Source organism: Rhopilema esculentum, chromosome 10, assembly GCF_057945365.1.
Source record: "Rhopilema esculentum isolate cy_ngs chromosome 10, ASM5794536v1, whole genome shotgun sequence".
Classification (NCBI taxonomy): domain Eukaryota; kingdom Metazoa; phylum Cnidaria; class Scyphozoa; order Rhizostomeae; family Rhizostomatidae; genus Rhopilema; species Rhopilema esculentum.
In genome coordinates, this window is record NC_142824.1 from 3900946 (window position 1) to 3919768 (window position 18823).

The 18823-nt window shown below is 36.4% G+C and overlaps 2 protein-coding genes across 2 annotated transcripts in view; one reads left to right on the forward strand and one right to left on the reverse strand.

The window, feature by feature from the left end:
* Positions 1–5249: 5249 nt before the first annotated feature.
* Positions 5250–18823, forward strand: part of LOC135684430 (uncharacterized) — a 44615-nt gene continuing 31041 nt past the window's right edge. Inside the window, exons 1-3 of the mRNA XM_065199997.2 lie at positions 5250–5408; positions 16308–16433; positions 18291–18422. Coding sequence (XP_065056069.2) covers positions 16336–16433; positions 18291–18422 — 230 coding nt within the window. The 5' untranslated portion in view covers positions 5250–5408; positions 16308–16335. The remainder of the gene's footprint in view (positions 5409–16307; positions 16434–18290; positions 18423–18823) is intronic.
* LOC135684435 (blue-sensitive opsin) lies at positions 8556–14368 on the reverse strand. The gene is made up of 2 exons (XM_065200010.2): positions 14052–14368; positions 8556–10610 (listed from the first exon to the last, which is right to left on the reverse strand). Exons 1-2 carry the CDS (start codon positions 14295–14297, stop codon positions 9879–9881), a joined length of 978 nt encoding a protein of 325 aa, XP_065056082.1. The 5' UTR covers positions 14298–14368; the 3' UTR covers positions 8556–9878.

An 18823-nucleotide genomic window follows, 5' to 3' on the forward strand; every position in this document is an offset into this window, starting at 1 on the left:
CCCTTTTTGCTGTTAGCATATCTGTCGCACAAACCAATCAGGGAACAAATTTTTTCTGGCCACAGCTTCAATACAACGGCCATTTGATTCAAAAGCTCTGGAATCAAAGTTGTCTCTGATTGGTTTAAATCGTTTAATTCTCGATCAAGCTCAACGGTGCGTGAATTTCACTCCCTTGAAAATGAAGTTGAGCACAATAGGGGACAGACTGCCTTTAAGGATTTTTTGAGGCGTTACAGATTTCGGGAAAATTTTATTTTAAAAAATTTAAATAGAAAGGTTTCACACAGAGACAGAACAAGCAAGTTGATTATTATAATTCTTTTTTAAAATAAACCATAACTAAGCGAATACACATGTTTTGTAACTTAATCATTGATGATTGTTAACTATAATGTTTTGAGCTATTAGTTTGTTAATTTTAGTTTGAAAAATCCTTGACGTGTCGACATGACGTATTTTACTGAAAATGATAATTCTGAGGGAATTCTGTAACATTTAATTCTATTTCACATCATCGCAGGCAGCCACATTTTATACAATTTGTAGTTCGACGGCTCTGTCTCGAAAGGACATCTTCAAGTATTTAAAATGGTGTGGCGTCGATATTTAAAGAGCATGACCCCTTAGCTCTTCAATTTTCCTTATCAATAATAAGTAATTATAATAACGAGACAATTATAATCATAAATATTGATGGAATAGATGGGAAGATTTGTTATAGGCCCTTTCTTGCCAGCAACTGTGCTGCTGTCAAAAAGGAGCTATAAGAATTTTGATTTATCGCGGGAGCAGCTTCAAGAGAAACTAAACATATGGCCGGTCATTTCTGAGCCTAACTACGCCCGACCAGCTAAGGTCCCATTTGAACTGTGTACAGCGAATTAAAACGATGAATTTAATAATATGTTGAATTAGGATTTTTACTTAATAGTCACAACAGCTGCACGCTCTTTCTTTAATCGGTTGAAAGCTTATCGAAATTACCCACTATATACCATGCCCAAGGAGCATTTCTCCGTTTGTAGAAACTATAATTAGCAGAGACCACAGCAGTTTTCTAGGAACTTGATTCTAACATGTGCTCGAATTCTTCTATGATCAATCGACTACTTTTTAAAAAAGATAGAGTACATAAAATGAAAAGTGATTTTTTATGCAAACTATCTTTTCGTGGTGCAAAATTTAAAAATAAACTTTCATACTTGAGTCATACGTAAGCTAACTACCAAAGCTTTACTTTGACTCAAAATGTTTGCTTTTTTAAAAGCTTTACATTGTATTTTTTCAATTAACCAAAAAAGAATCAGTAAACAAAACGAATTATTTGCTGGTGTATTCAAATTTGATGAAATGATAGATGTCTGTCAGTGAAAATCAGGGTAGATTTTGTCTAGGGTTGGTAGTCACTAGACTCCCAACTAAAAGATCGCTAATCAGTAAGATATGCCATTTCATTTCATTTCATTCCATTCCTTTCCAGTCCATTCCTTTCCTTTCCTTTCCTTTCCATTCCATTCCATTCCATTCCATTCCATTCCATTCCATTTCATTTCATTCCATTCCATTCCATTCCATTCCATTCCATTTCATTTCATTTCATTCCATTTCATTTCATTTCATTTCATTTCATTTCATTTCGATCACCAATCATTTCTACATAAAATTTAACAATACTCAACATCTAAAGAATTACAGTAATAATAATAATGACAATAATAATAATAACTAATTACTAAAATACATTAACAACAGGGAGTAAAAGTAAACTATATTTTCTGCACATACTTGTATCTAAGATTGAATGGTTAAGTAGGGCTCTCTAATTAGGTAAACTAATCGAGGGAGAACGTAGGAAAACTTAGTATCATCTGCAAAAAGGAAAAAAGTTAGCAGCTGTGATGAATTTGGTAAATCATTGACATGAATAAGAAACAACAATGATCCAAGAACTGATCCTTGGGGGACGCCAATAAGAAATAACAATGATCCAAGAACTGATCCTTGGGGACGCCAAAAGGTATATAACAGAGAAAAAAGAATTGAAACAAACTGTTTGCGATTATTAGGGTGAGACTGGAACTCAGAGCAATGCCTCTGATACCGTAATGCTCTAACTTTTTGACGTGATATGATTTACTGTGTCAATAATGCCTTTTAAAGATCAATAAAGATTCCACAGGCAACTCTTTCTTTATCCAATGAAGATTTTATAGTTTCAGTTAGACCAATAACAGTATGATCCGTTAAGTGACCTATGCAAATAGTAATATGTTGCATATTTTATGTTAGAATAATATGTTGCAGACTTTAAGAAATCAGAAAAGGAGCTGGTGCACCAAATTCCATCGAATCTTAATCACAGAAAGTTTTTAATGATTGATGTCAATTTCGACACCAGGTGACACCAATTTCACCGAAAATTTATTCTTCTTATCAATCAAAGCTTTTTGGCAAGAAAGCCAAACAAAAAGTTTGAGGAGCATTCATAAAGCTTGTAGTTCCTAAATGTTTTTGTGATGAAAAAAGACTGTAACAATTTTGAGATTTTCTTATTAGAATGATTTGCGAATAATTCTAAGCTCAAAATCACAAATTTTTAAAAAATATTGAGGCTTAGAAAAAATCAGAGTATTCCTACAAAATGTCGTGTATTGTAAAAACAACTGCGAGATTACGTATCTGTGAAGGTTTTCACTCTGTTACCACACTAGCCTCGTCGTTAGACACAGGCACGTCGTCCATAGAAACGAATAGCTCATCGACACACAAAAGACGGTTTCAGTACAGTTCGTAGGATACTGAGACCCATGTTTTCATCAGATTTAAGAACCTGATTAGAGTTCTTTAAATACATTACCACAAGGCAACGAAAAATCAGCTTACAAACAATAATGCCAATCTCTTCAATAAGAAGCTATGGCAGCCTCAGTTTGCCGATTTATGTATGTTTTATAGAAACTTTTTGAAATGCAAAAAACAACATGTTTTGATGAATTTTGCTTTGGCAAAGCATATACCTTTCTATTTGACTGGTGCAAAGACACAAAATACGTCGTTGAACATTTTGAAAGAACCATTTTCATATTCATGTCGATCATTTTAAAAGCACAATACAAACATCGTTGATCGTTCTGAGCAAAATGAAGACATTTCGTTTGAAGCATTCTGAATACTTTGAGTCTCAGGCCGGCTGTTTTGTTTAGTCCCTATAGAGGCTTGAGTACTCCGGCATTTTAACGCTGTTTTCAACATCAATATTACAATTTTATGAGGTCCTATGTAAAACTTTTCACAATTTATTGCTTTTTGATACAAGGTCCACGCCACGAATTTTAGGTGGGAGGAGGGGGGCAAGGCTAGCTAAAGTAGGGGGTCAAGGCTCCTTTGTCCCTGGTGCCAACGAAATTTCTGTGACAGACAGTGAATCGGAGGCGGACTACGGAGTTCTAAATTTAGGTACGGATGATCTGGGTACAAATAATTTAGAATGCATTTAGAAATCAGTTGCATGCATACCACAAATCTTCGCATTGCCCCCCCCCCCCGCTAGAAACAGCCCCTTCGTCGAATAAGCCCTCACCCTAGAACTACAAATTGTCAATAAGCCCTCCCCTCGAATAAGCCCCCACGGCTACCATAAATTCTCGAATTAGACCCCTCACTTTGAAATCTGAGGTTGCCTTTGGCGTTTTATTGAATTACCACAACAAATTCATACTTTTGGTAGTAATTAATTAAATGCTCATAAAGAAATTCCTACTTAAATAAACGAGGTATTTTAATGATGTCTTCTTAATGTCTACAATAATTTTATAAGCCCCCCTCGCATAAGCCCCTCCCTTGAATAAGCCCCCATCCAAAAATATAAAAAAAATAAGCCCCCAGGGGGCTAATTTGAGGATTTACGGTAAGCCTGTGTGTTCAAAACCAAGGCATGTTCTTGGTTGCCTATCATTTTGGCATGACCAACGAGCAGTTTTCTTTTTATCACCAATGGCATATGAATGAGGGGCCCCATCCCAAAAGAATTTTGAAAATCCTTTGTTCCAGTCTAAAAATAGCACAAGAGAACATTTTGCGTCCATAGCCTATCCTTTTCTGCGTATCAAACTGTTTTTTGTTTCAGTGTTTCACGCTGTTGCACCAAAGTGAGACTGAGATACGACTCTTTTATCTGTAATGGTCTGTTTTTGTTTTTTGGATAAGAACAAGGGTGAAGGATTCTATAGATTTCTTTGAAAATATTCGAATGGTAAATTTCGTTGTATTGGCACTTTAACGGGGCTTAAGATCAGTGCCAGGCTCAAGCTTCATCAAGATTTAAATTTTTTTATTTATCTTAGTTTTCTCACAAAGCAAAACGACTGTCACTTCCGCGCTATATAGATGTTTTGAAATGCCTCGAACGAGCGTTCCCTCAAATAGGAGCCCCCTCGAGTCCCGTCAAAAAATCATCTAAGGGTCCCGTCAAAAAAAATATATATTACCAAATTAGGGCAGGAGGGGCAGTTTCGGTGCTGAGGGCGAATCGAAAATTTTACTACTTATATGTTCGAGTATTCCTGGTGCGGTCGGGGTGGGGGCGAGGGGGGGTAACATAATAACATATCAACATGGATATGTGCCGCCCATACAGCTGGGTTTTTTACAAAAAAGGAAAAAAAGTTCCTTATTTTATCTTGATGATTCTAAACATAGAGAAAATGTTGACAAAATTGTCCATACATAGAAATTGAATGGCTTTGTACCTTTTCACAATATTTTGATTTATAAAAATTATGGCTGTTATAAATGGACTGGTTGTAAAATGTTGATTGCCCGCTACGATTAAATACCAATTTATCCTTCTTAGGTTCGTGGAGCTCGTTTAGGCTCGTAACCTCATGGAATATCTTTGCCGCTCTCCCTCTTTTCACAGGCAAACTTGTTATCTTTTGCGTTTTTTGCTGGTTCTATAATCTTTCTAATAATTTCTGACAGAAATTTACTTAACGAGAGTGGTCAAAGTGGTCATCAATTATCGATGAGATTCTATTATATTTTCTTTTATTTCAGGGCACTTCCAGCATCCCCCCCCCCCCCGGTGTAGGCGCCCCTGGTTTTCTTGTCGGAAATACTTTTCATGTTGGTGTTTATTATAAAACACACCCTTTTCTTACCCATTTTCCTTTCCTTTGTTTCTGTCTTGCACGTGTGTCGCCGTCATGACCAACTGACGTCAAAGCAGGCGGAAGTGTGAAAATCGGAAGTAAATGTTGAAATATAGTTCCAGGCTATAACGGAACCTTATTCAATCATTCGTGCTATTGAGCGGCTAATGAAGTTGCAAGGATTACTATTTTCAATACAGAATTTCGAGAGTTTCGATCAATCAATTAGTTCTTTCATGCAGTTGAATCAGACTGGTGAGTTAGAGGTTCAAGCTTACTTTCCCTTGCAAAGCAAAGTATATTTACCACTCACACTCAATCTATCTGCCGTTGCTCCTCGTATGTATTAATCAGAAACTGATTGCCAATTCTTTTATGGTAGTATACTTACTAGTTTTATGACGAAAGTCGATTGCCCCTGTTCTGTTTGACAATAAAAGTTTTTCTCTTGTTTTTGGATAAGCTTTACTGCACGTGCTCGAGCAAGGAGTACAGTGAAATGATAAGAAGTATGGGGGTTTCCCAGGGGGGTACTTGTTCCCGTGTTCCCTTTGAAAAACAATCAATGTTCCCGTGTTCCCAAATAAAAAAATTTCCCATGTTCCCAGTGGAAAATTTAAGTTGTTCCTGTACCATTGTTTACCATGTTCCCTTGTTCCCTTGTTCCCTTGTTCCCTTGTTTCATTCATAAATTCATAAATGTTATGCCTTACCAACAAAGTCTTTTTTACCCTCTAAATGGTGGCATTGATATCCCCCAGGCATTTTTGCCTGGGGCGTCACACCCCCTATAGTGACAGACTGCGAAGTTCTGCCTATTTTGTCCCGTCAGCGTCTTTTTATTGAGAATAACTTTTCATCTGAAAGGTATATTGTGTTTGGTTAGGCTCAAATTTGAGCTGGCACTAATATGAAAATGATTCGCATGCAAACAAAACCAGTCGCGCGAAATCAAAACGGATTTACATTGAAACCGATTTACCCGGAAACAAATCGATCCGCACGGAGAGAGTAGTGCAAAAATCAAACGAGTCGCACAAAAAGAAAACTTCGTCGTACAAATATTAAACGATTCAAAATAGGAAATTCAACGGCATTGGACCAAGCCCAGGAGTCGATTTAGCAAAAATTTTGACCGGTTGCGGGCAGTGTGACCAGATCTAGCATAATATTATGCTTTTGGCATAATTTTGGCCAAAAATCGTCTTTAAGCATAAAATCTAGCATAGTTTGAAATCTAGCATAATTCTGGCATAATTTTAATATTTGATAAGAAAATCATTGTTTCCATTGGTACGTGATCCGCTGTCTATCGTAACTGCATGCAAATACATTACACTCGCATGTGTGGCTATTATTATGTGATGCCATCTTATCGTAACATACCAGTACAAGGAAGGAAGGGTTATAAGTGACGTCTATATTTGGAGGTAGCTGATTGGTTACTGTCTAAGTTGGCAATGATGATTTCTTAAAGACTCATTTCTAACAATGGGCCTTTGCGAGCGTGGCGACGGTCCAAACAATGGCATATCTTGGTAGCGATTTAAGGAAAGGGGCATGGGGACATTGGGGGGGGGGAAGTGGCTGAAAAAAGAAAATTGCTGATTACACAGGGCATAACACGTAGGTGACTCAAATACAAAAACTTTAAAAACACATATAATACGTCACAAGAACTTTAGCGGAAGCATTCAAAAAACAAAAGGACACACTAACACTTTAAATGTTGAATAAAATAACTGAGAACGATTTTTGATATTGTGGAAAAGACAGTACTTAGATATTGTGTTAAATTTTTGAGAATCTGTTTTTTGGTGGGATATGCTGTGCGGAAATGTCCCCTAACCTCGTTTTGTTTTCTTTGTTTATTTTTGACGTTTATTATGTTTTCTGCTGGGTTTTTGTTTTGTTGTTGGAACATGCATATAGGTGTCAACACCTAAGAAAAAAGGAAAGAACTCTCACGCTCGAACTCGATTCTCGAAGAACTACACTCATTTTCTTTATAAGAAACAAAGTTCGATGTTGAGTACTCCAGTTTCTTAATATTCTGGAAATTTCATTACTCATTGTTTCTAAAGAGTTTCTTAATTATGATGTCATGAATGATGTCATGAAATGTTCGTGACCTTTTTTATCACGTCAAGAGATTCGTTTCCGTTCCGATGCTGTATTTAGATGTGGGAAGTATATTTTTACCCCTTGTGTCTTAATTTCTAGTTCTGGGATCTTGTTCTTGGATTTTACAAAATTTCGTTGTTCTCAGTTTTATTACGATTTAATAGTTTCTTAATTTTTTTTTCTTCGAGTACTAAAGTTTCTTTATTTTTTCTGACTGTCCAGTACTCGTTTCTTATAGCCAGTTTCTTATAAAATAAATGAGTGTATCGCTTTTAAACTCTACGAAATCGCTCTTGAAACTCAAAGAACTCGAAGAACTCGCAAGATAAAGGTTTTCCGAACAAGAACATAACCAGGTGAAGTCGAAGAAATTCTGAAGAAAAGAACTCTTACATTCTTAGACTCTTACACTATTACATTCTAATTATTCGTTGCCTATTTCGTTTGTTAGCTTTGTTAGATTATAAGATTATCGTTGTTTTTGAATATATATACAGTCCTCTTTAATTATTAGACAAATACATCTCTCGTATTTTCCTTCAGCCCTTGTGGGCGTATCTTACACGTAGAATTAAAGGACGAAAACCCTTCGTGTCTACGAAGTTCGTGAATATGCACGCTACAGAAAAACTTTCAAGGACTCAACTGACCGTGGCGCAAAAAGCAAGACCAAAGTAGCAAACAGCTAATAAATGCATTTCAACTTTTTCAGCAGATACACGCTTTTTTAGGGAACCTACCTCAAGGCCTAGTTCCAAAAGTTCCTTATTCGTAGACCTCAAATCATCAAATTGTAATACCAAAAGTTCCTTAATAGTTCCTTAATTTTCACTGCACATCAAGTGCCATAAAAATAGTACAGAAACAGGAAACACATGAAATTTTGAATTTTGCCTTTACTTGTGGCTAGAACTCAGAAGCTTAATAGAAAGAGGGGCAAGACAGCATATGCGGAAACTAACCAATGAAGCACTTGACACACGAGTAGCAAACAATCTATGCGAGTATTGGCTGCAAATGAATGGAACCGGTTTTTTAGTTCTTGATGCTGGCAGTTATAAAAAATTTTCAAATCGAAAAGTTTCTTAGGGATTTCGTTTTTAGTAGTATAAGTTCTTTAAATATTTCGGTCTTCTACGTGTAGGTTCCTTATGAAGTTGTTCCTTATAAAAAGTGTGTATCTTAATTTGTCCAAAGTGCTTGGCACACCCTTTTTGAAGAAGAACCAATAAATTTAAGTTGAGGCCGACTGTTCTTAATTTTTTCGAAAATCTGAGGCTGGATTGTTTTTAATTTGTTCTTGAATTGATAGGGTACAAGCAGTGCGATTGCTAGCTTTTTCACCCCAGCGAGGTATTCAGGCCCCTTTTGCCTACAAAGTGAGCGAGAAAACTTTCATTTGCCGACAGGTTTGAATATTCAACGAAAAAGCACCCGGCTAAAAGCACATGGCCGAAAAATCCTCGTTTTTTTAGACAAAACGTTGTTCAAGATTGCATTTCACAGAAGCTCAGCCTCATAACCTCATGGAATAAATCCTTTTTGTCGTGTAACACTGACTCCACTCTTCTTTTTTCATTGAAAATAGCAGTCAAAAGAAAACGAGCGAGGCTTTTATGAGATAAAATAATGAGCAAAAAAATTTAACCATGCATTATACTATTGCAGACAATAAATTCTGAAACCACTAAATGAATGCAAAATTTTCAAACCTAAATTGGACATAAGACACGCTTCGAAACAACACCACTACATCATTTTCCAAGTCTCTTAAAAAATAACGAAAGGTTCCGAGTGAGAAAGAAAATAATTATCATTATGCTTATCAAGATTGCAAAGAATATGTGTGTACTCACGGATACAAAATTAAAAAAATTCGAATAAAAGATGAGTTGAAATACAAGTTTTGGAAGTGGAATTTTTAGCGAATTATCATCAGCCTTAACCAGAAAAAGTCAAAACATAGACTCCAAAATTAGCTCCCAAGTAAACAAATGTCTTTATTCTGCTGCTACTAAACTCTAGCATTCTACTGGGAACTTGATATAAAACTGACAATAAGCCTTCCACCCAAAATCTAGAAAAAGCTCTTATGTTTTTCGAGCTCTTTCGTCAATATATTTTGCTTTTCTTTATCAGGATTTGCCTTCAAATAGCTTGTTTCACCCGCACTAATACAAGTCTAATGAATACGATCTGGATGGCGAGCGAATCTTTCACAACATCAATCAGGTTAAGAGATGATGAGATATCTATTTTCTTAAAAAGTTAATCAACTGTTTTAAACGCTCACGTCCAAAACATTTTATAAGGCAGACACATTTATAGCTTGGCTGTTTATTGATTATAAAAACATCTCAAAGACGTCTTATCAGTCTTGAATATCAGAGTTAAACTTTAAAACAGTTTTGTTGGGAAAGCAAAATTACAACACAACACTTTAAAATCGACAATAGGCAACGTGAATCAAGCTAATTAGTTTATACATGAAGATTATAAGCTATACTTATTTTCTTTTTAATATTCATAGCTAAATGTTCTTGCAAACTTGCGCCATAAATTATTGCGAAAGTGAGTAGTCTTTTTCTGTCGCCAATTGCTTCAAGCTTTTTCTGTAACTTGGAAAGAACTGTCTTCAGGAGATATCTTGGGTGATAGACAAAGAACCTTTCCAAAAGGTGTTGCCAAAATACTCTGCCTGAATCGTTTGTGCATAATAGTGTAGATGACTGGGTTGAACATTGTTGACGACTTTGCAATGATGGCGGAGACTGTTGCCAAGGTGACTGGTAATTCAGCGACATGTGTAAAGAAGCTGGCCCAGAAAGAGAGTAAGGTGTAGGGCATCCATGTTATGATGAAAACCATACACATGACGATTGCAAGCCTTGTGTGTCTCTTCTCTGCTCGAACGTTGTCCTTTGCTGCCTTGGACTCACGACCAAAAAGATTGGAAGCACGTGACTGCATCTCGCGTAGCTCTTGTTTCACTCTGTAGAAGGAATAGCACATGACAGAAACGGGTATGATGAAGCAGAAGATGAACAAAAATATGATGTAGAGGTGGTCTTTTGTTTTCTTCGATGCCCAGTCAATAGAACACCTAAGGGCGTCGCTTTCTAGCTCGTATCCCGACCAGCCAATGAGTGGAAACGCTGCCCACACGAAGCCGTATGTCCAGCATGATGATATGAAGGCTGTGCATAAAATATAAGAGCCATGGATACGGGTGGCCATAAATGGTTTGCATATCGTCAAATATCGGTCGTATGCCAGGGCTGTTAAGTGGGCTGTGGAGGAGAGGGCCAAGAAGGTGACAATAAATCCAGATGCCTAAAAGATAAAACAAAGATAAATTGTCACTCGAAGTGAATTGAGATATCTGCCTATTGTAGATTCTCCTTGTTTCTTGATGTGAATATTTTTCCTCAGATCATGCATGTTTTCAAACGTTACTTAATTACGACGACTGGCGTTTACGAAGACGATCACAGCACAATGTATAGTTGTTTTTGCTGCTGATAATGGCGAAGTTTTTCTATGCTCAAATATCTTTATTTGAACTTCTGCTCAAAGATCCATGAGACAGAAAGCCTCGGTTTGAAGCGCTTGATTGATGAATAAGGCAACATGGGATCTTTTGTGCCTATATATACATAGCAAATCTGAGGGTGTAGAAAAAGTCCTCACAGGGAGGAACACGCACATCCAAGCCTGGCACACAATATTGTTTCAAATTCCTACAAACTGACATTTGTTCAAGTTTTTAAACATTTTATCTTATCTACACTCATTTTCTTTATAAGAAACAGGTTATAAAAAACGGTAGGCTTAATATTTCCATAGTGAAGAAACAACCCTACCCAAATTAAAAAAAGCTAAGAAACTTTTATATTTGCAGTTTTAATTTTCCGAGTTGACACTCGGAACAGTCTTGACATCACTGTGTATTTTAACACTACACTTGACACGCAGTTTGCATTCATTCTCAGTAAATTGCAAACTAAGGAAAGTTCCATTTTGAAATTTGCTTTGTCTTCAACTTGACATTGCTGAAGTTCAATGAGCTTTACTGTTTACAGATCTCAACAGAATTAGTCATTCTAGGAAAACGAAATTCCTTGATCACTTTGTTAGTTGATCTCTGAATGTGAGAGAACTATTTACTATACCTTGGAAGCACGTTTAAAAAATTCATTACTTTAGCAATTTAAGAAGCATGTAAGAAACCTTTGATAGCAAAATGGCAAGAAAATTTAAGAAACTGCCTATCAGCACCGGACCTTAGTTTCAGCTCAAGGCACCTTTAAGATAAGTCTTAAAGGAAAGTTTTAATTAAAGAGACCATGGAAGATCAATAAGTCCAGGCAAAATGCATTCTACTTGGTCGACGTTGTTTCTTTGACAGTTTAGCAATCAGAATGAAGATATGATCTTTAGAAATGATTTTCATCTTGCAAACGACACATTCCTAAATGCGTTTTGAATATGGGCAAAATTTTGATTCTTAGAAGTGTTCACGATCAAAAGTATGAATACTTAGCTTAGATGTTGCTTTTGCTCCTGGCCATCAACGTGTCCTATATAATTCTGAGATTTCGTGTAAATCTTTAGATATCGTTTCCTCACATCTAGAATCGCACTTTAAGTCCAGCGATTAGCCGAGAGTTTTCACAGTCTCGTGAGGATTTTTCCTTGTTTGTTTCTTCTTGTGTTATAATTTCACCTTCTATCTTCCTTTTCACCAACGAGTATCCCGTTTATTTAGCCTGGCCTCATATCTACGCAAACTGTTTATTCGATCTAATCCTGACTTGAAATTCTGTAGAGTGATATATCCCTCATTTAAGTCGGATAAGCCAAAATTTAAGGTGTTATTTCAAGAAGTGCACATTGCACAATCTTCTTAAAGGCCTCAAAACGCTTGAGGTGACAATGTGCTTTGCAACATTTTCTGTTCACAGTGGAAGTGCCTTGAAAGCGTGCACGCAATTATCATTTCCTTTGATTTCAAAACGCTATGCGAAATGTATTGTCTAGGACTTGCAGAAAACCCACAGAAAACCTGCATGCTGGTCGCATAATATAAGGCTTCCATTTTGATGACGTAAGAGAGGTCTTAGAGGTAAAAATAAATGTACATAGAGTTAAATATATTTGAATAAAAGTAGAACATCGTAGCATTTCTGATCAAGATGATGCTGTCAAAGAAACGCCAATTTTTAAGGCAATGCTTATAGATGCTATTTCGATCAATGATGCTAGAAATTAAGTGATTTACTAGAACTAAGCGTTTCAAAAACATATTTGCAATAGTATTTTGACTAGAAGAGAGAAAAAGACTGGGTAAATGGTATTTTGTTAATCTTCAATCTTCTAATTGCGAGATTGGGAAGTTTGTTTTGGTCAGACGAATTAAAGGCCTCAATCACGATGAATCAAAGTAAGATTTTCAGATACCAGGGTCGCAATAATCAGGCGAAAATTATTTAAGTCTCTTACATGTGGCAAAAGAAAAAACGCTATTGTGGTATAACATAAAACCGAATAGACAGGAAAATGAGGCATATCTATATTGAATAAATTTATATGTAACCGATACTTGCCAGATTAATCGAAGTCAAAGATTTCGATGTGACTTTGAATAAGTAGGATTGTACAGGACAATGAAAAACAAATTTAACTGCAAATGGAGGCTATATGTAGGAGTTTTTACTTGCTATTCTATAGTGAAAATCAAAACGGCGTTAAGAGATACATCTGCTTTGAAATGATGGAATAGAAAGTGCAAAACGATGGAGTAACTGCTTTTATTTGATGTGGTAGCAGTACGTGACCTCTGCAAAAATACACAGAAAGTTTTGTTGACAGACTATTTGTCTCGTGAAACTAATCATAGTTATAATAGGATATGGATTGATCAAGGACTTAAAATAATTGATTATCTTGTTTTAAGACGGCCGATTTAGGATATATGGTCATCCTTGTTACTTGTGAGCAAGAAAGAGTTTCTAGCTTCCAGTCAAAATCCAGTAGTCTTTGCCGAAAAAGCATACCTATTTAAAAGACAAGTTGGCTTTTTCTTTTTCAGATGCGATGTGGATTTGACACTTTTCAGAAGCATCTCTTTCTTCTCTTTCCCTGACTGGCGGCATTTATTTTTGTTCTTTTCCTTGAAATGTTCTCATTCAATCATAAGGGAAAGACGTACTCTTCAGCTTTAAATTATTCTCATCTGCAAGGCTAGCAAGTTTATTAATGACAGGCATTAAATTATCTATTATGTGGGTATAAAAGTCCCAACTCATTTGCTTTCCTTGGCAGCACTTTATCGTCCTAATATAGATTTACTCTTCTTTCTTCCACCTGTTTCAGAAAAACAGAAGCTTTCTCGCTGTGGCTATCTGAAAACTCTTTTGAAGCATGGGTAACACCTGTGTCTCCACGCATCAGCAAACTTGTGAACTTGTGAACTTCCTGCTTGAAAAATTCTTAAGAACTTTGAAAAATTTCTGTCAAAGCCTTTGCTGTCTCAATTAACATTATAACATGATATCCTAGATAGCCACTGGGGTATGAAAATGTTTCTTATTTTTTCAGTGGGGTATAAAAGCTTTTAGAGAAAATTTGGAAAAGTGTGAAAAATTTTTGTCAGTTTAGAAATTCTAGCCCACCCTGCTACCCAAAGTTATAATTGACTAACACCTCAGCTATATTTTGTTTTAAATGAAAGTGAAATTTTAAGACCCTTAATCGAACATAAATTCTTGTTACCTTGCAGAATTCTATCCCTTGCTTTGTCTGTATTTCACCACCTTTTCTCGCCACGATAGAGTAGATCTCAAGAGAATAGCCAAACATCGATTGTATGAGGTCCCCAATGCTCATACTAAGCATGAAGGAATCTTTGAAGGTCAACTTCTTCATGCCAATTTTGGCGAAGATGTATATTACAATGCCATTGAGACCGGCGGAGCTAGCCACGCAAATGCCAAGGAATAATGGCGTTGCAATCTGCATCTTGCGCTCTTCGACTGATCTTCTGAATGCTATCTTTGGGGCTGATGTCTGCTTTTAAAAGTGTGTGACAGATGTTTTTTGGAAATGGCTCAAGTTCTAGCAGCTGGAATGAATCCGCTGTTGCTTATTCATTATAGCCGGTTTATCAGAAATAACGTACATTGTAGAATGTTCTGTGGAAATCATTAATGTACACTCGCGCTCTTACTGTGTCTGTATGTCGGCAATACTTAAGTGTTTACCAAACTTGTGTAGGGAATGTGCAATCATGTCTAGCTCAATAAACGATATGTCCATAGCCATCAAAAGTTTATTTTCCATTATACAAATCATTTTGACTTTCAGAAAGCATTAAAAATTTAAACTGCTTTTAAACAGTATTTTATTTAGATATGAACTTGGTATAGAGAAATTTTATGAAGGCTGAAATAAACGATTAGTTTAAATATTTGAGGCAGTTTTCTTCCTGGTGCAGGTACTTAGAAGCAATCTGCCCTCCAAAATTAAGCAGTCACGAAACAATTTTTTAGAATTTTGGATTGAATTTTTAGAATTATGAAATAAGGTAAATGAAATACCTCTCACTGTCTAGAATCGGTTGAATTCGTTGCAAAACGACTGAGAAATTCAAACGCGAGCACAGGCTCTTTTCCATCAAATTACCGTAATTCGGTCTAGGTTCTCTAGTCCGTGCACCAGCAAGTAAAAAATTAGAGAGCTGGTATCGTTGAATGGTTAGCGATATCAGCAAATCAAATACAGGCTAAAATCTAATTTTGATAACAGCAATTTCCTTATGTGACAGACTGTCTTTTATGCAACGACAAAAATTATAAACTATTTTTTGGTAGTAGCGAATTAAAAAAGGTATTATAACGCATATTAATGGCATTCTTCAGGTTATATTGAAAATAGCGAAAACCTCTGTTAATGCTTTGAAGAGTTTCAGACAAAATATTTTAATATTTCTTAAGATGTTGCCGTTCAAATTTTGGGTTTTCTCAAGATGGTGCAAGAATATCCAGCCCCGAAGTCTAACTTGAAGTATTTCCAACACATCCTCCAGCTGATCGAGAATATCACAGTATCTTTAAATGGCGTATGATCGTTATCATATTTGCAACTTTTTAAAGGTTACTTTGAATGTCGGAGTATTTTTAATACTGAACAGCCTAATTTAATACTGAAATACTAAACGCAAGTAAAAAAAAACAAGCATATCTATTTTTGTCAGTGCTTTGAAGGTTTGACCTCGAAATTCTAAACACTGAACAGAAATCAACAGTGCTTCTTGATTATTGTTTAGTTTGAACTGCTTGTCTAAAAAGATAAATGTAATAAGCTTAGTACCTCTCCTTCATTTCCACCATGTTTTTGCCGTCCAACAGCTTTCACCTGCTTCAGTTTCTAAGTAACTCGAAATAGCCATATATGCCGCCGCCGTAATTTCTAATTTGATCCCCATTTCTTCCTAGTTACCTAGTTGCTGCATTAGAAATCTTTTCGTTGTCAAGTTTGACCTGTTCCTATTCGAGCGAAGCAAATGAAATATTTAATATTTTGTTCTACTGTAATCTATAAATAATATCTATGTTAGCAACTACGTCAACAGCTCATGGAAGTTACATCAAAGTGTCATCTGGGTCACTGAAATCGAATTACCTTTTAAGATCTTTCCAGTCAAAACTTGCAATCATCTTTCCTTGGTTAATGTAGACTAATCGATCCTGGCGATCATTAATTATTTTTTTTATATCATTCGGGTAATTTGATATCTGGTGCTTGTATTTCGAAAGTTGAATAAAATAACGTGGAAAGGAATTATCGATAATATGACACTGAGATGTAAATTTAGCATTGCGGTCTAATTTGTATTACCACGCCTCGTTTTAACCTAATGAAAAATCTTGCAATGAAATGTCAACTGACATCTTTTTAGTATATGAACATTACTGCAATTTTTGTTTGGAAAGGCATTTTAACTTCAACTACCAATTTTTTTTCACACAGGAGGCAATCTTCATGGTGGTTAATACCAATGCTTGCAAAGATGCATTATATTCTGTGGCTCTGTTTCATCATATCAATTTCTTGCAAAATTGGCAGCGCTAATCCTAAAGTTCTATCGAGAAAAGGGTATGTTTTGACTTCCCGTTATTCAAATTATTCAAATCGATTTGTCAACCCCAGCATATCCACGAATTTGAAAGTGGGAAGGGGGCAAACGCTAGAAAAAGTATGGGACCAAGGCTTCTTACCTCTTTTACTATAACTTAAAAACAGCTTGGTTCGCAAAAAAAATGGGGGGGGGCATGGCCATCCTGGCCCACCCGGTGGCATGGGCCCTGTTAAGCATTTCGGATACAACAGCAGCAGGAAATAGCTGATTCGCTAGCAGTTTTCAGTCATCCAGACATTTAGCAATGTAAATCGATTTATTTTAGGATACAAACCATTAATAAACTGTAGAAGTATATGCAAAGATCAAGATCTGAAAACGCGATTTTAAGAGTCCTCTCTTCAGTTTAATTCATAATAACTTAGTTGCCTGTCTCGCCGTCTCTGATATTAAACAAAATCCGTCTCAGTGATAAAAAATCAGGTTTTTAGTTGGAGGGGCCTCAGACCAAACATTTTCCGACAAAAAGAAGACCTGGGAAAGATACCAGGGGCTTGAAAGTTGCATTTGTCGATAACGCGAGCTTAAGGGACCGAGTCCAATTATTTCCGCAACCGATCCTTCGAGGGCCAAGCTCTGCCTCGTCGTCGGCATCTCCCTCTTGCGTGTCTGTTTCCCATGTCCCCTTACTCTCCAGTGCCTAATTAGAGAGGGGGTTGCAAGAGAAGGGACAGGTATGATCACTCCCTAACTATGCCCATCAAACTTTTAAATGCTTCTGACATACCTGGCGATAATCTATGATAAAATGATCTATGATAAAAAGCAGCAAGAATCACAAAAAAGGAGAAATATTCTTGCAAAACATTCAAAATCTATAGTCGCTTAGAAATTCTCCTCAAGCAAACCAGCATTCTGTGAATAACAGAAAGTAGGGAATTCAAAGCCTCAGAGTAAACACAACCGGTTTATGTTGTACTGTGTTTTGTCTTGAAAGCTGTTCAATACCTTTGTAATCATGTAGGTTGTGTTGTGTGCCAAAAATTCATGGGTTTATATTGTCCAGATGAAAATACATCTTGAAAATCGCCACCTTTAGTTGACTTGATATGCTTCTGCACCTGGCTGCCGTACACGCACACACAACACTTAAAATTAAAATCATTTAATCGTGGGAAAAGTGGTCTTCCACCTTAAAAGAGTCTTAAGCTGCAGCGTTCTGGCAAAATTTACGGAAGATTATATTTGCCTACCATTAAACCACCGGTTTAAGCTATTTCTTTCTCAGAAATAGTCATTTATCGCAATACCGTTGATTCTCACAAACCACTTGCCCAATCTGCATTTGTTTCATAATTTCAAAATTTTCAAACCATGTACAAAATAGCCCAAGATTTTGGTTCCTGAATTTCCTAGAGTTTCAGATGCACTTTTTCAGATTTTTTTACTATTTATTAAGATCCTGCGTTATTGAAATGAACGAAAGGATTATTCTTGAAAATATTTATAATGTTTTTTAATAGGCAAGCAACCAATTAATGAACATTTTCCTTTCAACTTTCAAAGGTTATAATTGTGTAGGCTATTTTACCATTGATAGTTTCTTTTAAGTTTTCAATAGAGGCCTCCTCAGATACACCTTGTTTCCAGGACAGTATTTCAGAAGGGAAATTAGCTGAGGAGGTAAGCCTTTGTTTATATAAAGAGGGGGACAATAGCCTATTGTTTGAAACAACTGAAAAATTCACTGTGGCTGGAGGGACATTTGCCCTACTAGCTAGTATGTTAAAGAAGACCTTGTTCCAGAGTCCTTTTCAGTGGCTGTGATATCTTCGATTTCATTGTAACAACACTTTCTATCTTTCTTTCCTTAGCAAGAACGTTTGTGAGTTTGCAACAAGTAAAACTGCTTACCAGACCATCACGACAAAGGTAACAGCTCTCGAGACATACAAAACATGCTGCAGCAAGTTTCTGGTTTGCTGGAAGAGTTGCGAGAGGAACAGGTGGGTTATCAATCTATAAACACTTCTTCGTGCACTGAAGTCGTCAACCCAACACGCTAGCATACAGGGCCGCACAAACACCCTAGCGTACAGAGCCGCACTAACACTCAAGCATGTAGTGCCGCACTGACAAACATAGATTAGGCCTTATCAACAAGCATGAAAGTCCGAACGTTTTATTTGACGAACTGACATATGCTATTTCCTCTAAAAACCCCGCGGCGTTTATTACAAAATCCAAATTTTTAATGCAGCGTTCAAAAGAGGGCGCGTTTATTAGAGGGTGACGTTAAGTACGGAATGAAAAGTTTATCAAATGAAAAATGACAAAAAAGTGCGATAAAAAGGATCAAAACAGATTTTAAACAATATTATCTTTTCCTCAAAAACACGTTACACAG

Coding starts and splice junctions, on each gene's coding strand:
- LOC135684435 (XM_065200010.2), bottom strand. CDS start 14,297: ATGCAGATTGCAACGCCATTATTCCTTGGCATTTGCGTGGCTAGCTCC. Junction 10,611..14,051: donor AAGGGATAGAATTCTGCAAG/GTAACAAGAATT, acceptor TTTATCTTTTAG/GCATCTGGATTTATTGTCAC.